The sequence below is a fragment of the Thalassophryne amazonica genome, chromosome 1, assembly GCF_902500255.1.
Source record: "Thalassophryne amazonica chromosome 1, fThaAma1.1, whole genome shotgun sequence".
NCBI lineage: Eukaryota > Metazoa > Chordata > Actinopteri > Batrachoidiformes > Batrachoididae > Thalassophryne > Thalassophryne amazonica.
The window spans coordinates 128,640,984-128,664,017 of record NC_047103.1 but is presented as its reverse complement, the minus strand read 5'-3'; the positions used below and the strand labels follow the sequence as shown (position 1 = coordinate 128,664,017).

General features: G+C 43.8%; 1 protein-coding gene across 2 annotated transcripts in view; it reads left to right on the top strand.

The window, feature by feature from the left end:
* Window positions 1-23,034, top strand: part of LOC117514045 (insulin receptor substrate 2-B-like) — a 29,847-nt gene that overhangs the window by 5,498 nt on the left and 1,315 nt on the right. For both annotated transcript variants that reach the window (XM_034174335.1, XM_034174343.1), the window contains exons 3-5: window positions 15,426-15,663; window positions 17,726-17,975; window positions 18,068-18,656. In XM_034174335.1, coding sequence (XP_034030226.1) covers window positions 15,426-15,663; window positions 17,726-17,975; window positions 18,068-18,656 — 1,077 coding nt within the window. The remainder of the gene's footprint in view (window positions 1-15,425; window positions 15,664-17,725; window positions 17,976-18,067; window positions 18,657-23,034) is intronic.

Genomic DNA, 23,034 nt, shown 5'->3' with positions numbered 1-23,034 from the left:
AACCAGTCCGCAATTCAAACTCAAGAACCAAGATCATAGTCCGTGTTCAGTGCCATTACGTCAGTCCGCGCTCCTCAGCATTTACTCAGCATCTGAAGTTTTGGGAGAAGTTGGGGAACATGGGGAGGTTGGCCTTTCAGGGGTAGTGGGGGAAGGATCAGGAATTCTGGCTTTCAGACAGTCGTGCAGTTCTCTGATGGATCTTTCCAGCTCCTTGTGCTGCTTGGCCAGGTTGTACAGGGCCCCCAGAGAATTCTTGCCCACGTTCAGGGTGGTGGTGGCCAGCCCTAGCTGTTCCCTTTCCATATGCTCCATCATGCAGGCTAGCATGTCCATACTAGACTGAAGACCACACAGTTGAGTATGGAGGCCCTCCTGAGCACAAGAGATGTTGGCATTGTCACGGTGTATCCTGAACAGGTAGCAGCTGTCTGACTTAGTTGTGGCATGATTTCCTCAAATAGCTCATGGGGAATGTGATTTGTGAGGGGCAGGAGCTGCTCCAAGGTTTTTGGAACAGACTCTTGTGGAAGACGAAGCTCTCGAACCAAGATTGCCATGTCCTGTGGGGTGACCATGACCAGATTAAGGTTGTGCAGTCCAGGGGACAGGAAGTACAAGGGGGAAGGCATTTCGTGTGTGGGGGGGGAGTATTGTTGATGTCGCACAGGCAAGTGGGTGGGACACTCTGGGCATTTAGCAGCCTGTACAAAGCTCCCCTCTGTCCTGGTGGGTGAGTTCGGCTAAGGTCTACCCCTGCTGATCCTCCTCCAGAGGTACTGGGCTGATCAGAATATCTCTCCTGCCTTGGGGGTGGAAAGCTGGGGACAGGTCCTAGCAGTGAATTGGGTTTAGGATGCACTCGGGCAGTTGCTGCATATGGCCGACCTTGGCTGCCTCCCCTGGAGGGTATCGTTGCCACTGGCACATGTGACTGTCTCCATGGCATCTGCGGAAGGGGTGTGTTCCTGAGTCCAAAGGGTCCTTCAGGTGATGGTGGAGTCCTCGGGCCGACTCTTGCTGCAGGCAGATTCTGTGAAGCCGTCATCGCCAGGTGCTGGAATGATGAAGATCCTTCTGTTGCCAACTGGTTTAGCTGCTGGATGGAAGGCGGCTGTGGCGACCAATCATGTCTCGACCATCCCTCCTGTATATCCTCTCCTCCAAACAGTTCTGAGAGTCCAATCAGACTTGATAGAGGCAGATCAGGCATAGGTCCCTGATCAGGGGAGTCTGGTCTCTCAGCCATACTCCTGTGTCCTAGTAATATACATATACGTTCATTATTACAGCTCCATGTCATTCTTTCAGATATTGTCTATCCTATCCCTCATTTTTGTGGGTGCATGTGTGTGAATGTAAATGTGCGTGCATGTCTTCTTCCTCGTCTACAATATCACCAAGCACGGTCCGTCCCAGTCCTCCCTATCTGGGGTGTACGCCACAATATTAGGGAGCTGGGGGCTGTCGGGGAGGATAATTGGTATTTCATCCATTTCCATATATTCTGGTTCTCTGTCTGTTTCGTTTGTGCTTTCTTCCAGGGCTCGGATGGCTAACAGTGGGAGCTGTCCTACTGTGGATGAAATCAATTTATTGACCAGAAATTTTATCAAGGGAATACCACAACATATTACCAGCAAGACCGCCACCCCTGTTAGTGCCAAGATTACACCTATCTGGTATAACCAGTCTTTCCATGATATCCACCCTCTCCTTAGAGTCCCAAACAGTGAAAACAGTGGGCCAATATTCATTCCATTCCCTACAATGTATCCAGAATCGTCAGTTTCATTTCTCCCTCCTATGGAGTTACTTAACAGTTCCTGTTGCATCTCCTCAAGTGTGATTAAGAGCTCTGTCAAATTTCCGTCTTCCCCTGTACGCATGGGAATAGCTGTGCAACATTCGGTGGCTTTGATCATAATACAAACTCCTTGTTCATCAGCCATCATCATCTCAATAGCTAATCTATTTTGCATTGTCATTAGCGAGGTGGCGTGCAGTTGTTCGGTTAAGGCTCCTACTGCTGCCAATGTCCAGTTCAGGTATCTTTGTTGATTATACCACAAGTAATTAATCCACTGCACCTCCTGGAACCTAGAACGGATTTTTGGAGTAACCCCGAACAGAGCCAATGCCCATCCCCATTTATCCGCATCTTCATCTGCTTTAACTCTGCTACTGTCTATGGCTTCTAACTGTCGGGGTATCCCTTCTGGTATCCCGTTTCTTACTGTGATGTTGTAGTCTGTTTTAAACGTCATTATTCCTCTTTTCTTACGAAGTTTCTGTGGCATGGGTTGTATTGAATTTGGCATTTCAATTACTGTTATAGCTCCTGTGAGCATCACAGGAGCACAAAGGCCCTTCCAATTAGGGGACAGCGATGACAGGAGTTTCCTTCTTTGTCCGCATATCCAAAAGATGTCAGCTAAGGGTACCGTTCCCTTAGCTAAATTTGGAGTAGATACCCATGAAGCATGGGTGAGATTCAGTCCAATTACAGACCCCCCTGTGGCCGGTACTATTTGTTCACACTGTATGCCTGCTGCTGGCAGGGTGTGACAGACGGTAATGTTCCATGCTGTTTTGGCCGGTTTGTATTCTTGCTGCTTTTGCATACACTGTATGTGGTGTTTTGGCTGGGTCGTCCCTACCTGCCAATCGCTTATGTATTGTGCTACTAAGCCTTTAGCTATACAGAATGGGTGTATCATCCCTTTCTCTATTTTAATCATAGGTGGAACGGTTCCTTCTGTACTTAGGGGCACTGGACAAAGTTTACTGTCGGCAGCATATTTTTCATCACCTACTGCCATTTTCATAACACATTGTGTATAGCATTCTGCTTGGTCTGGGTTATGTTGGGGGCTCCTATAACAGTTGTTGATATCAGGTAGGGGTTTAGCCTGAGGTATCACACCTTTCCGGTGACAGGCTATGCAAGGCTTTTCACTGATCTGCCTAGCCGAAAATTTCAACCATTGGTAAAATAAATTGGTCTTCAACCCTTGTGTGCGGGCTAGGTCTGTACTGGGATCCCATCTCCCTAAGTGACTGCTTGTTTCTAGGCTTCTAATTGTCCTCTTTTTCCTTGGTTTGATTTTTACCCATTTTGTGGCTTCATGTACTGTAACAGTTACGTCTTGCTTGGTTTCCCTGCATCCTCTTTTATCACAAATTACCTCTATGTTGAGTGTTCCCTCCTCTTCACATTTGATGCTAATGGCTTCGCCTAATATGTAATCCCCCAGCTTTCCCTGTATTCCTATGTTCTTGTAGGCTTTTGATTTAATGTATACCAAATTATATGTTTTTCCTGTGTTTAGAATGCCTTGTTTAGCTGCTATTGCGGCCATGGCCACGGCACAGTCCGTTGTATGTTTTGGATGTCTATTTTCTCCCATACTGACCACCAGTAGTATTGTCAATCCCTTGAATAATTCCTTAATCATTGCTCTGATGACTGTTGAGATGTGCTACTAAGTGAGCCGTCACTAGATGAGCTGTCACTAGGGATGTGTGGTGTATCTGTGCTTTGTCTGGGTTGTACTTCCTGCGGTTCTTCTGTCGGTAAATCTACTGAGTTGCTGTCCGAGTCTGATGTCTCCTGTGGCCTGTCTATCTGTCGGTCTGTATTTCTGTCTGTCTGTTGGCCTGCGTCTCCAGTTGTTTCTGAGTCTGCATCTGAGTCTGTCGCTGCTCTATCTGGCAGGGATCCACTACTCTCTGAAGCTGTGCGTCGTCTTTGTTCAATCAGTCTCTGTGAGCGCCTTGGCCGGTGTTCGCCTGGCTGCAGGGAGGCGTGGCCTTCCCTCGGTGCTTCTTCTGGCTGCAGGGAGGCGTGGCCATCCCTCGGTGCTGCTGTAGGGTCTCTGGCTTCTCCTGCTTCCCCCCTTGGCCCGGCGGCTCTGCCAAGACGAGCTTGCCGAGGCCGCAGGGGCGCTGGGCCACCAACCCTACAGCAGTGGTTTAAATGAAACCAAGTGTCCTTACCGTCTACTTTGACTGCTGTACGTGAGGCAAGAATAACTTTAAAAGGACCTTCTCGGCGGGGCCTGTCCCACTTCTTTTTGAACACCTTGACGTAAACCAGATCACCAGGCTGGATGCTCTGATTTTCGAGTGGAATCTCTGCTTCTCTGTCTTCTGTAGCACCTTTGACCTGCAAAAAGATAGTTTTGTGTATTTGGGTTAACTGTCTCAGATAATTATGCCATTCGTCTTGTAGCTGCTCCAGCGATGGTCCTTCGTAGGGTCCTCTCAGGTATGGAATAGGCATCGGCCGACCTGTAAGAGCTTCAAATGGTGTCAAATGGGTTAGTCGGTTAGTTTGTGAGCGCATTGACAATAAAGCAAGCAGCAACGCATCCAGCCAGGTTAGTTTGCCATTGCTGTCTGCTATGATTTTTGCTAGTTTGTTCTTTAAAATGCCATTAGCCCGTTCCACCGCCCCATTTGATTGGGGGTGATAAACACACCCAAACTTCTGTTTGATACCCAATTGTTTGAATGTTTCTTGTGTAACCTTGGCTACAAAAGCCCTACCGTTGTCAGATGAGATAGTATCTGGAATGCCAAATCTTGGAAAGACGTCTCGGCACAAGAATTTGGCTACCGTTTTATGGTCTTGATTTGCAGAGGCTACTGCCTCAATCCATCGGCTGAATCTGCATATCACTACCAAAACATATCTCATTCGTTTAACTCGATTTTCAGCTCCCATGTCTATGAAATCCATCATAAGATGTCTGAATGGCCTATCAGGGACCGGAATGTGGGCTAAAGGGGCTGTGAATGATTTCCGGACATTGTACTGTGCACATACCTCACACTCATTCAACAAACGGTCCACTGTTGCTGCCATATATGGTGACCACCAGACAGCTTTTAGTTCGTTCATAATTTGGACTCGCGAACAATGATCGGGTCCGTGGGCCCAAATGATTGCATGTCGTAATAAATTGGTGGGTAACACAAAATGTCCATGACTACTGCGCCACAGCTTGTCTGCTGGCCCCTGACTGCGTGTCTCAATAGCGCCTCGTTTAACCCACATTCGTTTTTCTTCTCCACTGGCCCTACTTTGAGCCACTATCAGTGCGGCAAGTGAAACCAGTGGGGCACAATCTTGGATGGTTAGCAGGGGAAACATATTTTCTCCTTGTGCTCCTTTGCGCGCTGCGTCATCTGCTAGGTTGTTACCTTGAGCTATGATGTTATTATTCTTTTGATGACCTGCACATTTAATGATGGCTACCTCAGACGGTAATTGGAGAGCTTGTAACAGTTGGGAAATCGCTTCTCCATGAGTGACAGGGGTGCCATCTGCTCTCAGGAATCCCCTTTGTTTCCAAATGTTTGCATGTACATGACATACGCCATAAGCGTAGGCTGAGTCTGTGTAGATATTAACACGTTGATCTTTAGCTATCTGGCAAGCCATAGTTAAGGCTTTGATTTCTGCCAGTTGGGCTGAACAAGGCTGATCAATTCCTTGGGACTCCAGTAATTCAAAGGTCTCGCCATCCGTGTTTAGTTTAACAATCCCCATACCCGCATGCAATCCCGCGGCATCCCAAAGCATGAGCCATCCACGAACAGGGTTAGATCTGCATCTATGGCGTGATTATACAAATGTTCTCTGGCTCTCAAAAATTTCTCTGTCTCTGCCACACAGTTATGTGGAGTACCATCTAACGGTGTGGTCAATTTGGTGGCAGGATTCACCGTGTGACAACGTTGTATTGTTATTTCTGGGGCGGACAACACAACTTCATATCCAGTGCGTCTAGCTTGTGTTAAGACAAAACGTTGACTGGTTAGCAGGGCATGTAACTGATGCGACGTGTACAACGTTACTGCATGTCCCATGATTATGGATGATGCTTTTTGAAATGCAAAGGCAGCTGCTGCTAGACCCTGATAGCATGGTGGCAATCCTGTTTCAATGTTGTCAAGCTTTGTACTATAATAGGCCAATGGTTGTTTTCCTTCATTTGTTTCCTGCATTAGTACAGCACAAGCATAACCAGCTTTTTCAGTAACATACAAATGGAAAGGTTTCCCATAATCTGGGTTACCTAACGTGGGAGCAGATTGCATGTCTGTTTTTAGGGCCTCAAAAGCTCCAGTTGCCTGATCTGTCCAGACGAGGAGAGCTGCATTGCTTGTTTGCCCCACTGCTCTAATCATGGCACGCAAAGGTGCAGTTTTTATAGCATAATCACAAATCCACGGCCGACTGTACCCTGCCATCCCAAGGAATGAAAGCATCTGTCCCACTGTTTGGGGTTTGGGAGCCTTGATTATAGCCTCCACTTGGCTTGGGGCTATACATCGCGTGGTCCCACACAACTGTCTTCCCAAGTATTCTACTTGTTGTTTGCAGAACTGCAATTTGTCCTTACTTACTTTATGACCTCCATCTGCCAATGCATGCAATACAATTAATGAATCTTTTTCACACTGTCCTTGAGTCTCTGATGCAATAAGGAGATCATCCATATATTGCACCAATGTACTGGGTATGTCAAGGTGTTGTAAATCTTCAGCCAGGACTTTGTTAAAGATGGCTGGGGACAGGTTCAGTCCCTGAGGTAGCCGTGTATACGTTAGCTGTTGTCCCAGAAATGTGAATGCAAACAAATGTTGTGAGTCTGGGTGCACAGGCACACTGAAATAGGCTGAACACAGATCTATTACTGTGTACCATTTTGCTCCAGCAGGGATGCTTGATAGTATAGTATGCGGATCAGGTACTATAGGTGCATCCATTTCTATTATTGCATTGATAGGACGCAGATCATGTACCAGCCGATACTCTTTGGTATTGTTTTTAGGGATAGGATAGATAGGAGTATTGCATGGGCTTGCAGTTTTTATTAAAACTCCAGCTGCCATTAGTCCCTTAATTACTGGTTTTATGCCTTCAATAGCCTGAGGTTTTAATGGATACTGCCTTTGGTGAGGCAGTTTTGCTCCCGGTTTTACTTTTATTTTTACTGGTAAGGCTGTTTTTACTAGTCCTACATCCGTTTTGCTTTTGGACCACACCACTGGTGGTATTTGCTCTAACAATTTCTCTTGTTGGGCCGATAATACCATCTGTCCCTCTGGTCTAGGATTGAGCTCCACTTTTTGAGCTACAGCCTCATCATTTACTTTTAAATTAATTCGTATAAACTGCTGGTCTTTTGACAGATGTACTTGTGGACTTTCCATGTTTTGCCATTCTTCAACTTCTGAGGCTGTCTTTACCATTGGACCTAGGTCATGGGATTCATACTTTTCTGAGACTAAAAGGGTCACATGAGGCGTGGCATTCGGCACTTGATACCATTGTTGTTCAGCTGAAGTTAGCTTGACAGAAGCTGCGGCCCCTTGGGGGCCTAAATAAATTTCTGTGGTGGTTATGTGAAACAGCCGTTGATTCATCAATGCATCCCAGCAGCATGCATAGTCAGTTTGTTCTTGTTTGGCATCGAACATCAGGGTGACATGTAAAGGTAAACTAGGTGTACATACTGCTTCATAGTGTTGTTCTGCCCAGGGCTTCCATTTTTCCCATTCCAGTTGAAGATTTGAATTTTCTGGTTGTAACTTCAGCCAGTATACCATGGGTTGCACAGGTCGGACCTTGTTTTCCATGTCCATAAGCACCATAATGTTGGCGAGTGCTTCGTCAGGAAAGTGTATTTGCAGTCCTTGATGGGTACACACTATCTGGGTTTGTAGCTTACATAAAATGTCTCTTCCCAGCAAATTCACAGGTGTATTTTGTGAGTATAACAGGGGTGCTTCAATTGTTTTTCCTGCAATCGTTACAGGAAGTGGGCGTGTAAAAGGTATTATTTGAGTTTTCCCAGAGAAGCCGATGGTCTTAATTACAGACCCAGAGAGGGGGAGATGAGCGCCCATTTTCCCTATGCAAGAGTATGTTGCCCCTGTATCCACCATGAACGGGAAATCTCTGTTTTGTATATTAACAGTGACGGTTGGCTCTTCCTTAGGTATCATCGAAATAGCCAATGCCACCGTTTCCCCCTCTGTCTTCTCTAGGCCTCCCTATTGCCAATAGGCAGAGGGTCCAACCCAAGGTCGGGCCGGACAATTTCTCATTCGATGTCCAGGTTGTCCACAGCTCCAACACTCATTAGAGGGTTGATCCCCTATTGGGGGTGTTGGTCCCATAGGCGGTCCTGCTTGACTGTTCCTGGGAGCTGAGTTTTGGAATCTGCTTCCAAATGAAGGTTGGCGAGATCCTCTTCGCCACCCTCCTCTTTGACCTTGAAAGTTCCGTGACTCTCCTCTCCACCCCTGACTGTAGGTGGGTCCATTTCCGGGTGTGCCAGTGCTATGGTAGTGATAGTGATGCTCCACTGGTGCTGAGACTTCTCCTGTAGGAGTGCTTCCTGCTGCTCCTTGGGGGCTCTGTGTGGCTGTTACCACAGGTGCCTGTATGGTGGCAGCAGTGTTTGCCGTAGGGCCTGTGCTTGCCGACTCAGAAGGAACAGGGGTCATCATTGGTGCCTGGGTCTTTGTTTTTTCTTTCTTGACTTTGGTTAGCTCTCCCAACTGCATCTGCACCAATTTTTTCGTCAGGGATTTTGCTGCATCTTCTTCTTTTTGTTTTTCTTTCTTGTAGATTTCAAGATGGTGACAATATGCTCAGAGTATAAAGCCCAATTCATTTTTGATAGTCCCACGACTCCATCTAGGGCTTTCTGAACCTCATCTGGTAGAGCCTTTTTTACAGTTATTTTAAACAGGATTTCTGTTGCTGGAGAATGGTTCCATGCATTTCCTGTTTCCTCCGCCCATCTCTTCTGGAATCGGTGCAGGAACTTCTTTGGGCACTCTTCAGGTGTCCACTCCTCATCATCCAATTTAGAGGGATCCAAGACCTCAGGGTACTTTCTTCTCAGTCCTTCCCACATGGAGTTTCTATAGCGATTAAAGGGGACTTCATCATGTTGATTAGTGCCCATCATTTGTGTTAGTCCAACCTTTCCTGCTAATTCTTCAGTGTCATGTTTTCCCATGACATGCATTAGCAAGGCTTTTATGTCACCTAAAGACAAGGTTACCCCTGCAGTGCCTTCTTCTAAGGCAGTTATCCATCTCCCAGCTCCTTGGGTGATGTCTGGCAGCCTGTTGGCCAGCCCCACCATGTCTGTCCAGCTCCATGGGGTATACACATGATGACCATTTCTAACTACCAATGGGCATATGAGGTCTTCGTCCTCCTCTTCTTCTGTGGGGGCTCCATACTGTCTTCCAGATCGAGTGCAACTGACTGGTTCCAGGCAGTCCATCCAGTCGGTTATATTCTGTTCTAAAGCCGCTATGTCTTTGGCTACACATTGTTGTCTTTGCCTGAGTCGGGCCTCTTTTGCAGTCTCAATGATGATCTCACCAGAAATTTTTCGGGTGGGTGGCTCTATAATGTGATTCCCTTGATTGGGCGTCGATTGTTGTAATATTCTTCTTTCCTCGGCGTCCCTATGTCTTTGTATTCTTTCCTTCGCTAGCCGAAGTTGCTCAGCTAGTTCTTCATTATCTCTTCTGGCCAGATCCAGTGTGTCACAGAAGCTCTTGTGCCACTCTTCGGAGCCTCTATAGCCTGTGAAGGTCCAGTCGGCTGACTTATGGTGGGAGGGGACGGTTTTCAGTGGACCTCGATGTGCAGGCGGAGCCTTCAGGTCTCTCTCTTTATCCTCGTCTGCCTCCGTGTCACTGTTATTTGTGGCCCCCCCTGCTGGTCGTGGTGAGCGACCACTTACTTTCGGACTTGGAGACCTTGTATGATCCATTTGACAGACTGAGGACCTGTCTCCTTGTGGCTCTCGAGCTTTTAGTGTCAGTGTGAATTTGCCCTCCACGTCCATGCCTTGGTCCTCTTCATGAGTTCCTAATACAAATTGTCCAGCTGTCTTCCCCATATCATGACGTTTATATGGGGGTGGCTCTGCTTCCCAGCTCGGTGCACTGGCTTTAGTCTCTTTGGATCTTTCCTCTGTCATTTTTTCTCTTTTCTGCTGTAGCCTCTGTGCTTCCTGCTTGAACAAGGCCAAAACTTCTCTTTCTTCAGTGCGTTTTTTGTTGTTTTTTACGTTCTTATGCTGATCTTTAATTTCTTTTTTCTGTATTTCTACCGCAACTGCTTCACACATCACCGGATCAAATGATCCCACCAAAGGCCATTGCCTGCCCCCATGTGACCTTTTGTGCCACTTTCTCATACATTGGTTGGCCTTAGTGCGTTTTCCTGGATATTTTCTTAGTACTAAGTCTAGCGGGGTACTTTCCCGACCTTGACCTTGAGAGTTACCCATGTAACCCTGACAAACGCTATGTGAGGTGTTTCTATGGTGTTCTGGTAGTCCCTCAGGGGCTGTCCTGATCCAGACCAATAACTTGCTGGCTGTAACACCTGTTTTGTATTTTAAACCCTTAAAAGGATTGAATTTCCAACTGTTATGCCCGTCTTCTTTTTCTTTAACTAAATACGAAAATTTACCTGTTTCCCACCGAACCTTCCTTGGGACCACAGTCAAAGTCAACCTAGGAAACAGTTCTTCACCTGGATCGGTTGGCAGTGTTATTAAATGATTTAATGGTATGCTAATTTCTTTATTAGGATCAGCACAAAGCAGCTCCAACCACGGGGTTAAACCCTGATGCCACAGACGTCTTATCAGCAGCTCCCAATTAATTAGAGGGAATTGTTCTTTCTTTTGCTTCAGATTGATTACCTTAGTAATCTGCCATAATTTCTGATTGATCTCTTGTTCGTCCTGCCAATGTTCTGCTCCTACACTGTCAAAATAGGTCCTTTCCAGCCAAAAATGTGTCCTGATTCCCTGGGTTTCGATGTCTCCGTCAGTCAAGTAATGTTCTGGGAGTATTATTTCATCATCACTTAAGTCTCCCATCAAAGACTGTCCCAAGCATTGATCAGTCTGTCAGCTTTTTCACTATAATCTAAGCTTTATCTCTTTTTGATTTATAACCAACTTTATTTATTTAATCCTCTTACAACCCTAACACCTCCTAATGTCTTTGCTCCCGACTTTCTATTTCCCTTCTAATTTTTTTTTTTAACTTTCTGCTTCTCGTCTTTTTCTGCTATGTTTGTTTATTAGTTTTCTCTCTTTGAAATAATATCTACCTTCTCTGTATTTATATAGCACTCTTCTCCTGTCTTTTTCTTCACTGTCTCTGTTTCACACTTTCCTCTCTGCCTGTCATGCACCTCCCAAGTCCTCCTGTTGGGTCTAAATACCTCCCCCTCGTACTCTTTCACATTAATCTTGTATGTCAGCCAGCTTGCAAGCCCTCACAGCTTTTTGCTTGCACCTCCCCGCTTACTCTCCACTCTCCCACACACAATTTTCAACAGCTTTATACACAAAAATTATTAAAAACAACTTTCTATATATCTCTATCTAGACTTCTGCCACTTTTCACTCCGCGGCTTTAAACAACCTTTTTATTCACTTAACACCAATGTGTTCTGTTTAAGCATGTATCTCTTCTTCACGTTAGACAGCTTCTCCGGCGCTGTCAGCAACTTCATATATTACTTTTTTACAAGCCCTCTTTGAGCGTACAATATTTCATTTACTTCTACGCCTTACCGCGCCTCGCGTGCGTATCCTGTGCTTAATATATTATTTTTCACCAGCTCCTTTCTGAGCATACAATATTTCATTTACTTCTACGCCTTACCGCGCCTCGCGTGCGTATCCTGTGCTTACTATATTATTTTCACAAGCTCCTTTCTGAGCATACAATATTTCATTTATTTCTACGCCTTACCGCGCCTCGCGTGCGTATCCTGTGCCTTTCTGCACTTCTACCTTTTTTTTTCACTTACTGAGCTCCTCGTGAGCTTAATGTGCCTTTGCACTGAAAATACTCTTTTTCTTGTCTTATAAAAAACTCATATTACTGTGTACTTAATTACTTATTCTTCTCCCACGCCCCACAAGCGTGTATCTGGTGCCTTACTGCACTATTTTCTGCTTCATTAATTCTCATGTATTCTGCACTAACTCTTCATTTATTTTTTTTTTATTTTTTTTATAGTTTTTCTCTTTTCTTAAAAAATGATGTCCTTTATTGAGCTCTTTTACTTACTGTCAGCGGTGCCACTTTGCACTTTCCTCTTTAAATCTCTTTATCATGTACGGTATTTCTACTGCGCCCCCTCAGGCGCTTATCTTGTGCTTTCTCTGCACGTATTCTCTTGTTAAACTCTTTTTTCTCACTTATTTCACTTCAGTCTCTGTTAAACTCTTTAAATAACCTTGTATTACCTTGTATCTATTTGTCAGTATACTCCCCTAAATTAACCCCTACAGCGCATGCTATCAGCCGGCACGTTAGTAACGAATTTCAACACCAATTATTCTCCAAGCATTCAGGTTAGTTCTTCACGCACTCTTTTTCCGCACCAGAGTTCATGAACATTCCTGACCTTTCACTCACACAGACATTCTTTTTCCCGGGAACACACACACCTTCTGAGCATTTTATCTACAAGGCCTGATAATTTTCAATCTTATCTTTTTTAGTCTCTTATCAATTTTCTTAGTCCAGGTTCTTTTGGGTAAGAGGCAATTAAAAATATCACCTGTCAACTTGGGCGGAAATCCCGACTCACTCCTCCAGATCGTGCAGAAGTTACAAAAGGTTTCTGCTTACCTTTTAGTCGTGATCACTGTTATTTACGGTCTGGAGGGATGAGCTGGTCTGCCCCAGGCTGCCGGAATGCCCCTGGACCCTCCTGAAGCTGGCTCGCCAAGTTCTGTCGCGGCTCGTCTTTAGTCTTCTCAGGATGTCGTCTTTTAGATAACACAAACTAATTGCAAGTGATATGCTAGAAAATGACACAACACTTTAGAATAATTCAGCCTTAAGCAAGATAAAATGCACAGAGTTTTTAAGTTTATTTAAGCCTTCGACACAGAGCTTAGACAAACTGAGTCCTCTAGAGAGACTGAATATGACAACCGCGCTCATCTATTTATTGGAGACCCGCGGGCATCGCTCCTCCTTCGACTTTTTTATTTATTTCATTCCCAAGACATGGTTTTCTATTGGAAGCGTCCTCTAGTGAACCCTAAGCAGGTGTTAGGCCATTATTTCAATGTGACAAACGCTCCCATTAAAACATGAAGGATTTACAACTGATTTTTTTAAAAGACCTTCAGCCACAGGTGCAGCTGGCCTGAGGCCCCCTCCGCACGTGGCCTCAGCCACACGTGCAGCTGGCCTGAGGCCCCTGCACGTGGCCTGCGGGAAAGCACCTAAAAGGCCTTGGAAAGCCCCTGACAGACTGAATGACTAATAGAGCCCTTTTTTTGGGTTGAACACCTGTTAGTTCAACCAGAGGACATACAGTTCGGATCAGGACACTTGATAGTTCATCACAGTTCAAATATGGACCTAAAAATTCTTCTACAGGCTGCAAAGAAAACCTGCACCCTCTCAGCCATTTCTGGAATAGTTTGGACATCACTGATGTAGGCCATGGTACACTGAGGCTGGGCTGTGTTGTTTTGCCATCTTAAGTGGTACTGATTAGGTCAAAACTGTCTCCTGGTTCATGGACTATGAGGGTGGACTAACTGTTTAAGTCTCTTCAAATACCCTGGCATAGGCTTTCCCAGGGAGGCAGAAGAGTGTGATTCCTCTTAACTGGAACACAACTTCAGGTCCCCTTTTATAAAGATGGGGACCACCACCCCAGTTTGTCAATACAGAGGTACTGTCCCTGACTTGCACTGTATAAGCATGACAGCCCAATAACATCCAGAGACTTGAGCATCTCAGGGTGAAACTCATACACCCCTGGAAACCTGCCACCAAGGAGCGAGGTGTGTGTGTGTGTGTGTTTTTATTATTTCCTCAGTGACTTCCGGTAGGGTGACGCACCAGATCCACCAGAGTCTTCCATCCCTGCCTCCTCAACAGAGGGCATGTCACTAGGGTTGAGATCTTTCCAGTGTTCTTCTCACTGCCTGATGATATCTTCAGTCCAGTTCAGCAGCTCTCCTCCCTTGTTGAACACAGATTGGCCTAAGAACTGGCTCCCTTTCCTGAGTTGCTTATGAGTTTGCCAGAACCACTTTGAAGCTCATTAAAACTCCTCCAACATGTGTTTTTTGCCTCAGCCACCACTCAGGGTGCAGTCCTTCTGGCCTGCTGGTAACTGACCTCTGTGCTAACCAGAAACAAAAGGCCTTTTTCTTCAGCCTGGCTGCTTCCCTTACTGCAGGTGTGCACCAGTGGGTTCTTGGGTTGTTACCAGTATAAGTGCTGACAACCTCCTGGTCCCAGCTCAAAGCAGCTCCCTCAGCAATGAAGGCCTTGAACATGGATCACCCCACTTCCACGTTCCAGGAATGTTTTCCAGGATCCATTTGCAAAAACTGACTCTCCTTTGCAACCCGAAGTCTCATTGAGACAGCCCCCCTTGTTCGCTGGGAGAAAACTTGAAAATAACAGCACTCTGCTTGGGAGTTGAGTATCCCCACACCTGTCCAGCACCTTTCACCTGGTTCTGATCTTCCTCTTGACAGTCTCTCATAGAGAATCCATGAGGGATTGACCCCACAGACAATTACGTAACACCCACAGCAGGCCAGTTACTAGTAGTTTTGGCTCTGGACAGTTGCCAAGTCCTGCTGAAAAAGGAAACTGGCATCTCCATAAGGCTCATCAGTGGATTGAAGCACGAAGTGCTCTAAGGTCTTCTGGTAGATGACTGAGTTGAGTTGGATGTGATAAAACAGAGTGGACCAACACCAGCAGATGATGGCACCAAATCATTACTATGGAAACTTCACACTTGACCTCAAGCACCTTGGAGTTTGTGTCTGTCCACTCCTTTTCCAGACTCTGGGACCTTGTTTTCTGAATGAAATGCTAAATTTACTTTCATCTGAAAAGAGGACTTCGGACTACTGAGCAGTGGTTCAGATGTTTTTCTTCTTAGCCCAGATAAGACATAAGTACCAGAAATGCAATGCATGTAGCCCATTTCCTGGCCACGTCTGCTCTGTGTGTTGACTCTTGATGTGCTGACTCCAGCCTCAGTCCATGCCTTCTGAAGCTCGCTCAAGTTCTGAAATCTGTTTTGCTTGACAATCTTCTCAAGGCTGCAGTGATCCCTGTTGCTTGTGCATATTTTTCTGCTCACACTTCTCCCTTCAACTTTGCATGACTGTTTCGATCCAGAACAATGACCTTCAAAATTCACTATAGAGCACGTGAACAGTGAAAGCATACTGTCACAGCAGTCTCAGACTATTTATTTAAGGCAACAATCATGACCTTCACAATATGAAAATGTTATAAAAAAAATTTTTTCTTGTTTTAAACATGGCAAAGATAAAATTCCTTCTTCTCAGGGTGATTTATCTGAGGAACTGTCTTGGTGCAAGCCGGCTCGCCAACTTCAGAAAGGGCCACATAGTGGTATTGTACGCCAAAGATCAGACTATGGTGCTCGTAGTGGATGACCAGCAGGAACAAGAAGCGTGGTATGTGGCTGTTAAGAACCTGATAGAAGAAGAGCATCAAGAGGAAGAGCTTGATGAAGAGGATGATGGGTACTCCACCCTGCCACCTGCTGCCGTTTTCAAAGAGGTTAAACATCTTTCTTACTCATACAGACAAGTTTTTAATCCTGTGGAAATGAGGCAGGATGGTATGGCCTACAGTCTATCACCAAATTTTGATACGTGGTTAGTAACTGTATTATGGTACACAAATTTTTCACAAATTTAAAATAAATGCTTCTGAAAAGGTAAATTCCTGTTAAAAAAAAACTTCTGGTAGCTGTTGCTGAACTCATAACTGTATTATAACACTTACTGTGTAAAATTGTAGCAAATACAAAAAAGTAGTGCAACTACAACAAATAGGAAAAAATACAAACAGCTTTTCCCAACCAACCTGTACAATCAAACAATCTTGAGGTGATGTTTCTGGAGTGTTAAGATGATGACTTTTGAAGGAAGCTGGGCTCCACTTTTCTCAAACATGGGGCACAAAATTAATCTGGATAGAGGTACACAAATAAATGCAGATCTGGTGTGAATTACATGATGCATTATAAATAAATGTGAATTTTGCAGGAAATATTCTATAGCTACAATTTTATGATACAACCCCAATTCCGATGAAGTTGGGACGTTGTGTAAAATGTAAATAAAAACAGAATACAATGATCTGCAAATCCTCTTCAACCTATATTCAATTGAATACACCACAAAGACAAGATATTTCATGTTCAAACTGATAAACTTTTTGTTTTTGTGCAAATATTTACTCATTTTGAAATGGATGCCTGCAACACATTTCAAAAAAGCTGGGACAGTGGTATGTTTACCACTGTGTTACATCACCTTTCCTTCTAACAACACTCAATAAGCGTTTGGGAACTGAGGACACCAATTGTTGATGCTTTGTAGGTGGAATTCTTTCCCATTCTTGCTTGATGTACAACTTCAGTTGTTCAACAGTCTGGGGTCTCCATTCGTTATCATATTTTGCACTTCTTAATGCGCCACACATTTTCGATGGCCAGACTAGTACTTGCACTCTTTTACTACGAAGCCACGCTGTTGTAACAACTACTGAAATAAGCAGGGACATCCCTGAAAAAGACATTGCTTGGATGGCAGCATGTGCTGCTCCAAAATCTGGATGTACCTTTCAGCATTGATGGTGTCATCACAGATGTGTAAGTTGCTCATGTCATGGGCACTAACACACCCCCATACCATCACAGATGCTGGCTTTTGAATTTTGCACTGGTAACAGTCTGGATGGTCTTTTTCTTCTTTTGTCCGGAGGACACAACGTCCATGATTTCCAAAAACAATGTGAAATGTGGACTCAGACCACAGCACACTTTTCCACTTTGCGTCTGTCCATTTCAAATGATCTTGGGCCCAGAAAAGGCGGCAGCATTTCTGGATGTTGTTGATGTATGGCTTTCGCTTTGCATGGTAGAGTTTTAACTTGCACTTGTAGATGTAGCGATGAACTGTTAACTGTCGCCTGAGGTCTCTGAATCTTCTGATTTATATTATGGACTGTAGATGATGGAATTCCTTGCAAATGAATGTTGAGAAACATCGTTCTTAAACTGCTGGACTTCTTCTTTTTTCACGCAGTTCAGTTGTTTGTGAATGGCTGAGCCTTTTGGGGATGCTCCTTTTACACCCAATCATGACACTCAAATGTTTCCAAACAAGTGTTCTTTGAGCATTCATCAACTTTTCCAGTCTTTTGTTGCCCCGTCCCAACTTTTTTGAAACGTGTTGCAGGCATCCATTTCAAAATGAGCAAATATTTGCACAAAAACAATAAAGTTTATTAGTTTGAACATTAAATATCTTGTCTCTGTGGTGTATTCAATATAGGTTGAAGTTTTGCAAATCATATTCTCTTTATTTACATTTTACCCAACAACCAAACTTCATTGGAACTGGGGTTGGAAATTCACTACTTTAATCTGCTTAACAGTAATAGATTTCATACAGCTTGTAAACAGATACAGTGGGCCAAACCTGATTTTTCCCAATTAAAGAAATTTAAGAAAAACCAGCAGTAAGAAAGTGATGCATGAAACATGTCACTACATCCACCACACGACTAAACCATCTTTACCCGACCTACGCATCTGCTCACCCTCCTTAAGGTTTGGTCCGTCACTGTGAAGGCCAGAGGTCTGGGCCGTACCCAGTGCCTGGCTGGGGAGAGTCGGCTCTGCCTCACAGCATCCTCACTTGTCTTGGTGAAAGTGGGTGTGGTCACTAGATTGCCTTCAGTCATGCTACCGCTGCTGAGTGTGCGGCGCTTTGGCCACTCGGATGGTTTGTTCTTCTTGGAGCTTGGCAGGAAAGCACCGACTGGTCCAGGAGAAATCTGGTTGGAGGCGAGAGACAAAGGCATGTGTGAGTTAAGGTTTAATAACTGCCGTTGTTGTTGTTCATCCCTTGGCGCTCTGACTGACCTGTTTACACTTGTCTGTCCTGTGAAGGGGACCCAGCACTGGGCCAGCACATTCATGAGGTGGTCTGGGAGACTGTGAGGGCGATGAGAGCACTTCCAAATTTCAACTGGTCACCAAATTCCAACCACATCAGTCAAAACCAGAGTCAGACTCTAAAACGCAGCAGACACAAACGCCACGAAAAGCGAGTGCATGCAACACCATGTGGATCTCCCCTGTCCTGCAGCCATTCTTGCCAATCTCAGACCACATCCAGCCCAACACAGCATCACCCAGAGTCCTGTGGGTCAGAGAAATCACAGGCAGCTTCTCTAAGCTCCGCCTCTAACTTCAGTTCCTGCAGATCCCTGCCAGGCTCCACGCCAGAGACCGGCAGCTACGTGGACATGAAGGCAAATCTGGTCACTGGGAGACCAGAGGACTCCAGCAGCAGCATGGTGGGCTGGGAGCCAGGCGGAGAGGAAGAGGAGCTAGGCTATGTGATGATGTCACCACAGGTTGGCCTCAGTTCTTCAGGGCTGTGTGATGAAGAATATGTGACCATGGCGAACCAGCATGCAGACTGTTGGCCAGACAACTCTCCTTCCTCATCCTCTCTGCAGATGTCACTCAACAGGTGAGATTAATTTATAGACAGAACATACAGGCAGCACATAAACACAACTTTAAAGCTGGGACACTGGACATCTGGACGTGTGCTCAAAACAAATTGGACTTCTTCTTTCACCTTCATGTCTTCTCACTCATCTGCAGGTCATAAGTGACGTTTGGATGAATGTGGAAAACTGAAGACTAAAACTAGAGCTGCAGGACGAACTGAATCACGATTCAACAATCATATAGTGCACAGAAAATTAATAAATCCTTTTCACATATTCCACTGTGGTCAGATTGTGCATGCAGTCCCCCCCAAGATGTTTAACTTTAGTTATCTGGTGAGGAATAATAAGTATTTTGACATAATTCACTCATGTGAAGGCAGAAGTGAGTGTTGGAGTATCTATATACATAAAGGGCTCATTCTGTCTGTCTGGGATAAACTCCCAAAATATAATATGTAGCACTAAAAACTATATATATTCTGAATCCTCATGACATGGGGAACAAACTGGTACCATTTTTTTTTTAAAAGTTGAACGTAACCAAAAACATTAATCCGTTAATCTATTCTCTTTATCTTCTTATGGAATTACTGGGCAACCAGGTCAGGCTGCCCCAGTTGCCCAGGTCTATAGATCTATTGACCTTTAATCGTGGAATTACTGGGCAACCAGGGCCATAAAAGATAAATAGACCCCCCGCCATCCTGAGGATGTCATCAAGAAAGCCTGAGTACAAAAAGTATAAAGCAATCAGAATTCTAATTCCACTCCCCCGATCCTGAAGATGTCATCAAGAAAGCCCGAGTAAAGTGGTCAGAATTTTAATTACATCCCCCTTAGACACAAAGAACTTTCAGTTTAATTCTTTATGGTTACTGGACTAATGCTTTAATCTATTCTCTTTGATTCATTATGGTTACTGGACTAATGCTTTAATCTATTCTCTTTGATTCATTAATACTTACATTTAAAGTTACCTATCTTTGTGTGTAATTTTGTTATAAATTTGATTGCAAAACAAAGTCTGCATGAAGGACTTCAAATGTGTTTGTCTTTTAACCAAGTATTTCCACTTAGTTTGGGGAGTCCACCTCTTATAGTTCTGCTGGACAAACTTTAGCCCATTAAATATTACATTTGTAAGACATCAGCCTTACAAAAACACGTTGGGCAATTGTTTTGATTAAAATGATTGGCATTTGGCCTATGTCTAAAACAGGTTAACCCGGGCAGCACCGGGTACCACAGCTAGTAAAATATAAAATCTGATTCTGTTGTTTGAACTGTTAACCTATATATGGGCATAGTGCTCATTTCTACAGCCAGTTATTTGTTAAACGTGTAAATAAAATAGTCATAGAACACTTGACAGAGCTCACTCATTCACTCAGCTTCAACCACTTACTCCAATTAAGGGTCAGTGGGTTTTTGGAGCCTGTCCCAGCAATCACATGGCATAAGGCAAGGTACACCCTGGACAGGACACCAGTCTGTCGCAGGGCCACATATAGACAAACATTCACACCACTGGATAAAAGTGATGTGCAAAAACACTTTTTTATTATTATTTTTTATTAAGTTTGTGTCTTACGTTTCCTGTTAAACATCTTCGAATGACTTCTGACATGTCTAATGGGGCTTTCACACAGGAAGTGTTAAAGGCGTTTGAAGCGTCGCAAATTGTTCTAAAAAGCATTATTTTCAATGAGACATGTCGCATCAAAAAATCAAGCTAAAAGTGACGCGTCGCAGGTAGCGTGCGTTGCCACTTGTCGTCAGGCTGCCAAAGTTCAACCCAATCCAACTTTCGCTGCTGTGTGCTATGATGTAGCTTCACGCTGTCCAATAGAAACGAGGCATCAGGCCAAAACTACAGTGGCAGAAACAACTGATCTGTACAAACACTGTTATATGCAGAAACGTGTCACAGAACTGCTCATTTATACAGTTTTCTTGCAAATGTTTTTTTTAACCTCAAAATTTTCTAATTACTGTAAAAAATGTTTAGAACACTTATTTAAAATGGTAAATAACGATTCTTTAGAAACCTTTCTTCATCTGTAAATTAAAACCATAACTTACCTGTTATTTCAGATTAGATTTCTTGTTTAGCATAAGGAACCTTGGACATTTATTTCCAGACAAATAAAATAACGTGGAAACGTGTACATTTTTAAGTCTGGTATGTTGTTCATATCTCATTTCAACCAGAAAAACAGACACTGTAAATAAATACAAATGTTTATTATAATTGCAACTGGAGATAAATTAATAATGATGCTGTGATTTTTAAAGTAGTTTTTTTTTTATGTGACATAAACCTCATGCTATCATTTTAATGGAGTCATTTCAAATTGTAATTACTTCAGAATATATGATTACCTTTAATGTTGTGATCAGGACACAGTCATTTCTAAAATGAATTTGCCTAGTGAATGTTTTAAATTTGCACAATAGGGGCGGGGCTTCTATCTGTGCAAATGTCTTTTGACTGAACTTTGATTGTGTGGATATTTTTAATGATCCATTTACTGTTAAAATATAAAATGAAAGCTTTTTTTTTTTAAAAAAAAATAAAGTGGTTGCTGTTTAAAGAGCCTTTACTTTATTTAGAAGTGTAGCAGCAGGGGTTAGTTTGCTGGATTCTTGGGACATTTAACCAGATGGTCTCTGCTGCAGCTTTGACCTCTGGAGTTATTGAAGACACTGGTGTCCCATTTTAAAGAACAGAGGTTTTCTTCTGGCTGGACTTCATGGTGTTCAGCTCGTCAGTGGAAGTTTTTGAAGTGTGTTTGAATTTAAGTTGCCTGCACAGCAAATGTTCCTGATTGAGTCAAATAAAAAATAAATATGAAGTAACACTAAACAGTTAAAAAAAAAAAAAATGGAATTGGATCTTTGGATCTAATGGAGTCCCATGAATTTTATACTGGATTTTATGCAAAAGGACAATTGTTTCAGGCCATAAATGTTTGCCCAGTCTTCACTGGGTGACTGTTTGGCTGAGGTAAGTTGGAATTTCTGACTGAATTCCTGTGGTGCACCCACTTTCCACATATCTGGTCAAAATGGCCCAACCCAATTTTGAAAGAAACTTGGAATGTGGGCTTGGACCCCATGGTGTGGGGATTTTTTTTTTTTTAAAGGTCATATTTACATAGTTGCTGGTGCATTAATTCAACAAAATAGAAAAGGGGCGAGTTGATAGAAGTTTGTCTACCAAAGGGTTGGTGGGTTTGATCTGGAGTTGCTACTGAGTGGTGAAGTATTATTGGGCAGGAGCCCAAAAATTGCTCGACCTTGGTAAAAAGTAGTATACTTAAAGTTCATTTTATTAAGTATACTTCAGTATAAGTATAGCAAGTATACTACAGACCGTATACTAGAAAGTACACCAAATACTTTTTCGGGCTAAATTGGAACATTTCAAGTTTATGAATGTACGAGGGCTGTCAATAAAGTTACGGTCCTTTTTATTTTTTTCAAAAACTATATGGATTTCATTCATATGTTTTTACGTCAGACATGCTTGAACCCTCGTGCGCATGCGTGAGTTTTTCCACGCCTGTCGGTGACGTCATTCGCCTGTGAGCACTCCTTGTGGGAGGAGTCGTCCAGCCCCTCGTCGGAATTCCTTTGTCTGAGAAGTTGCTGAGAGACTGGCGCGTTGTTTGATCAAAATTTTTTCTAAACCTGTGAGACACATCGAAGTGGACACGGTTCGAAAAATTAAGCTGGTTTTCAGTGAAAATTTTAACGGCTGATGAGAGATTTTGAGGTGATTCTGTCGCTTTAAGGACTTTTCACGGTGCGAGACGTCGTGCAGCGCTCTCAGGCAGCGTCATCAGCCTGTTCAAGCTGAAAACCTCCACATTTCAGGCTCTATTGATCCAGGACGTCGTGAGAGAACAGAGAAGTTTCAGAAGAAGTCGGTTTCAGCATTTTATCCGGATATTCCACTGTTAAAGGAGATTTTTTTAATGAAAGACGTGCGGACGGGTCCGCGCGTCGGGACGCAGCCGCCGCGACGCTCCGCCACAGGAAAAACACCTCTGTTGAAAGCCTTAAGGACAAGTTGGAACATGTCCTGCCTGTTAAACAATTTCTCATATACTCACTCCACTGAAAGCCATCAAAAGCCGCCTGGATTTTACAAATGGTTATCAACACAGAGGTGTTTTTCCTGTGCCGCCGCACCGGACCGTTACTTTATTGACAGCCCTCGTTCATTTTAAGTTTGCAAAAGTACACTCCTCTATATACTATCAATGTACTTGGTATAGCCTTCTTGTATGCTTAAAATATACCACACGTACACTTATCAATGTACGTGATATATCCCTCTCCTATGCTTAAAGTATACCACAAGTGCACTTATCGATATACTGCCAT